At 52.6% G+C, this 5,000-nt stretch overlaps 1 protein-coding gene across 3 annotated transcripts in view; it reads left to right on the top strand.

The window, feature by feature from the left end:
• Nucleotides 1-5,000, top strand: part of LOC116957675 (uncharacterized) — a 140,719-nt gene that overhangs the window by 102,068 nt on the left and 33,651 nt on the right. For all 3 annotated transcript variants that reach the window (XM_076057239.1, XM_076057240.1, XM_076057238.1), the window contains exon 11: nucleotides 2,248-2,324. In XM_076057239.1, the coding sequence (XP_075913354.1) occupies nucleotides 2,248-2,324 (77 nt within the window). The remainder of the gene's footprint in view (nucleotides 1-2,247; nucleotides 2,325-5,000) is intronic.

The raw sequence follows: 5,000 nt of genomic DNA, 5'->3' as shown, positions 1-5,000 counted from the left end.
AATAAAATAATAAAAATATAAAACAATAAAATTCTCACGTTTCGACTGCAACACAAGCAACCATCATCAGGTGTGAAAACCACCACGTTAGAAGGGAAACAATAAAATAATAAAAATATAAAACAATAATTTTATTGTAATTTTTATTGTAATTTTTTTTATTGTTTTATATTTTTATTATTTTATCGTTTCCCCTTCTAACGTGGTGGTGACTTTACCGAAAGAACCAAGAATATAAAAATAACACGTTTAGCCCTCCCGACCAAATCGCCGTGGAGGTCCCTCTTTCATGCTCAATCGGAGGCCCCCTTTGTTTCGATGTTTAAATATCCGCTTAGGCTGCGATATTGACGCGTCCAGAGTCCAGCTCAGAGGCACTCGGAGACGGCGTGGGGGCTAACGCGTTCACCACAGCCTTCGCTAATACACGGCGGAAGGGTCTAGCCGCCCTACTCCGGGCTAACCCTCCCCAGCCACCGCGGGGTAGCTAGCCACGAGCCGAACCCTGGCCCCGGGTGTCCTGGTCTCGTCCATCGGCAGGTCTCCTCCCGGCATGACGGCTTCTCGGCTCGATTGGGGGTCCGGTTTATACCCCGACCCCCTTTTGCCCAGGGAGCTCCGTCTGCCCCTTATCCACGACTCCCTTCTCGGGCGTCTTAGAGGGGTCTCGTCTCAGCACCACGCGGACGGCGGCCCCAACCCTTCAGAGGCTGGTCATTGTTCGATCGCGGCATGCGCACGGGGTAGATCTCGTGCCGCTAACAACGTGCCAGGCCACGTGACCTCCACGTGCCGCTAACAACGTGCCAGGCCACGTGGCCTCCACGTGCCGCTAACAACGTGCCAGGCCACGTGGCCTCCACGTGCACAACGTGACAGGCCACGTGACCTCCACGTGCACAACGTGCCAGGCCACGCGGCCTCCACGTGCCGCTAACAACGTGCCAGGCCACGTGACCTCCACGTGCCGCTAACAACGTGCCAGGCCACGTGACCTCCACGTGCCGCTAACAACGTGCCAGGCCACGTGACCTCCACGTGCCGCTAACAACGTGCCAGGCCACGTGGCCTCCACGTGCCGCTAACAACGTGCCAGGCCACGTGGCCTCCACGTGCCTCCACGTGCCGCTAACAACGTGCCAGGCCACGTGGCCTCCACGTGCCGCTAACAACGTTACAGGCCACGTGACCTCCACGTGCCGCTAACAACGTGCCAGGCCACGTGACCTCCACGTGCACAACGTGCCAGGCCACGTGACCTCCACGTGCACAACGTGCCAGGCCACGTGACCTCCACGTGCCGCTAACAACGTGCCAGGCCACGTGACCTCCACGTGCCGCTAACAACGTGTCAGGCCACGTGACCTCCACGTGCCGCTAACAACGTGCCAGGCCACGTGGCTTCCACGTGCCGCTAACAACGTGCCAGGCCACGTGGCTTCCACGTGCCGCTAACAACGTGCCAGGCCACGTGGCTTCCACGTGCACAACGTGCCAGGCCACGTGACCTCCACGTGCACAACGTGCCAGGCCACGTGACCTCCACGTGCCGCTAACAACGTGCCAGGCCACGTGGCCTCCACGTGCACAACGTGCCAGGCCACGTGACCTCCACGTGCACAACGTGCCAGGCCACGTGACCTCCACGTGCCGCTAACAACGTGCCAGGCCACGTGACCTCCACGTGCACCTGGCCTGGCACGAGCGCCGCGGTGAGGCCTCCGTCACCACGCTGCTGATGATACTGATGATGATGGCGATGAAACCGTTGCTGATGGCGATGCGGCCGCTAGCTGATGACACTGCTGAAGATGATGATGCCGTTGCTGCTGCTGCTGATGACGATGCTGCTACTGATGATGATGATGATACCGTTGCTGATGATGATGCCGTTGCTGCTGCTGATGATGACGATGCTGCTACTGATGATGATGATACCGTTGCTGATGATGATGCTGCCGCTGCTGATGACACTACTGAAGATGATGATGCCGTTGCTGATGATGATGACGATGCTGCTGCTGATGATGATGATACCGTTGCTGATGATGATGCTGCCGCTGCTGATGACACTACTGAAGATGATGAAACCGTTGTTGATGATGATGATGCTCCTACTGATGATGATGATGATGTTGATACCGTTGCTGATGATGATGCTGCCGCTGCTGATGACACTACTGAAGATGATGAAACCCTTGCTGATGATGATGATGCTGTTGCTACTGATGATGATCATTGTCGCAGATGATAAATCGAGGGTTCATCTTCAGCTCTTGGACCACGATCCACACTCCGACTACATCAACGCCAACTACATCCCGGTGAGACTCAGGGACACGCCCACTCCCACAACGGGACACGCCCACTCCCACAGGGACACTCCCACTCTCAGTCAAGGGACACGCCCACTCACGCTGGGACACGCCCAGTCTCACTGGGATGCGCCCACCTACACTGGGATACCGCCCACTCAGACACGTGGACACGCCCACTCAGTCAGAAACACGCCCACTTAGTCAGAGACACGCCTACTCACACTGAGAAACGCCCACTCACGCAGGGACATGACCCACACAAACAGGGTCACGTCCATTCACACAGGGACACGCCCAATCACAACAGGGACACGCCCACACAGGGGCACGCCCACTCACAGAGGGACACGCCCACCTACACAGGGACACGCCCACTCTATTTGCTATGCTTGTGTATGGTATGTGTGTGTGTGAATGCTGTGTGTGAATGCTGTGTGTATGATATGTGTGTGCTGTGTGTGTGCTGTGTGTATGATGTGTGTGCTGTGTGTGTGCTGTGTGTATGCTGTGTGTATGCTGTGTGTATGATGTGTGCTGTGTGTATGATGTGTGTATGATGTGTATGCTGTGTGTGTGCTGTGTGTACGGTATGTGTGTGCTGTGTGTGTGCTGTGTGTATGTTGTGTGTGTATGTGTGTGTGTGCATGGTATGTGTGTGCGTGCTGTGTGCATGCTGTGTGTGTGCTGTGTGTATGATGTGTGTATGATGTGTGTATGCTGTGTGCATGCTGTGTGTGTGTGTGCTGTGTGTATGCTGTGTGTGTGCTGTGTGTGATGTGTTTGCTGTGTGTATGCTGTGTGTGTGCTGTGTGTATGATGTGTGTATGCTGTGTGTGTGATGTGTGTATGCTGTGTGTGTAGTGTGTGTGTGTGCTGTGTGTATGCTGTGTGTGTGTTGTGTGTGTTGTGTGTATGCTGTGTGTGTGCTGTGTGTGTGTGCTGTGTGTGATGTGTGTATGCTGTGTGTATGATGTGTGTGTGTTGTGTGTGTGCTGTGTGTGTGATGTGTGTATGCTGTGTGTGTGCTGTGTGTGTGCTGTGTGTGATGTGTGTATGCTGTGTGTATGATGTGTGTGTGATGTGTGTGTGGTGTGTGTGTGATGTGTGTGTGGTGTGTGTGTGATGTGTGTATGCTGTGTGTGTGCTGTCTGTGTGATGTGTGTATGCTGTGTGTGTGCTGTCTGTGTGCTGTGTGATGTGTGTATGCTCTGTGTATGATGTGTGTGTGATGTGTGTGTGGTGTGTGTGTGTGATGTGTGTATGCTGTGTGTGTGCTGTGTGTGATGTGTGTATGCTGTGTGTGTGCTGTGTGTGTGCTGTGTGTGTAGTGTGTGTGTAGTGTGTGTATGTTGTGTGTATGCTGTGGGTATGATGTGTGTATGATGTGTGTATGATGTGTGTGCTGTGTGTGTGCTGTGTGTGTGTGCTGTGTGTGTGCTGTGTGTATGTGTATGCTGTGTGTATGCTGTGTGTATGCTGTGTGTATGCTGTGGGTATGATGTGTGTGTGTTGTGTGTATGATGTGTGTATGATGTGTGTATGATGTGTGTATGATGTGTGTGTGTGATGTGTGTGTGGTGTGTGTGCTGTGTGTATGATGCGTGTATGATGCGTGGATGATGTGTGTATGATGTGTGTATGCTGTGTGTATACTGTGTGTATGCTGTGCGTATGCTGTGTGTGTGGTGTGTGTATGCTGTGTGTATGCTGTGTGTATGCTGTGTGTATGATGTGTGTATGCTGTGTGTATGCTGTGCGTATGCTGTGTGTATGATGTGTGTATGATGCGTGTGCTGTGTGTGTGCTGTGTGTATGCTGTGTGCTGTGTGTATGCTGTGTGTGCCTACTGTGTGTGAGCTGTGTGTGTGATGTGTGTGTGCTGTGTGTATGCTGCGTGTGTGTGATGTGTGTGTTTGTGTCTGTGCTGTGTGTGTGCTGTGTGTGTGATGTGTGTGTGCTGTGTGTGTGATGTGTGTGTGCTGTGTGTATGCTGTGCTGCGTGTGTGTGATGTGTGTGTTTGTGTCTGTGCTGTGTGTGTGCTGTGTGTGTGATGTGTGTGTGCTGTGTGTGTATGCTGTGCTGCGTGTGTGTGATGTGTGTGTGATGTGTGTGTGTGATGTGTGTGTTGTGTGTGTGATGTGTGTGTGCTGTGTGTATGATGTGTGTGTGATGTGTGTGCTGTGTGTATGATGTGTGTGTGCTGTGTGTGTGCTGTGTGTATGCTGTGTGTATGCTGTGCTGCGTGTGTGTGATGCGTGTGTGATGTGTGTGTGTGATGTGTGTGTTGTGTGTGCTGTGTGTGTGATGTGTGTGTGCTGTGTGTGTGCTGTGTGTGTGCTGTGTGTATGCTGTGTGTGTGCTGTGTGTATGATGTGTGTATGCTGTGTGTATGGTGTGTATGATGTGTGTATGATGTGTGTATGCTCTGTGTGCGCTGTGTGTATGAAGTATGTATGATGTGTGTATGCTGTGTGTATGCTGTGCGTATGCTGTGTGTATGCTGTGTATGCTGTGTGCATGCTGTGTGTATGATGTGTGTATGCTGTGTGTGTGGTGTGTGTATACTGTGTGTATGCTGTGTGTGTGCTGTGTGTATGATGTGTGTGCTGCGTGTGTGCTGTGTGTGCCTGCTGTGTGTATGCTGTGTGTGTGCTGTGTGTATGCTGTGTGTGTGTCTGTGT

This window comes from Petromyzon marinus, chromosome 80 (genome assembly GCF_048934315.1).
Source record: "Petromyzon marinus isolate PM22_M1 ecotype Great Lakes invasive population chromosome 80, UKy_Petmar_22M1.pri1.0, whole genome shotgun sequence".
NCBI classification, from domain to species: Eukaryota; Metazoa; Chordata; class Hyperoartia; order Petromyzontiformes; family Petromyzontidae; genus Petromyzon; species Petromyzon marinus.
The sequence above is the reverse complement of the archived record's forward strand: the minus strand, read 5'-3'. Positions and strand labels throughout refer to the sequence as shown.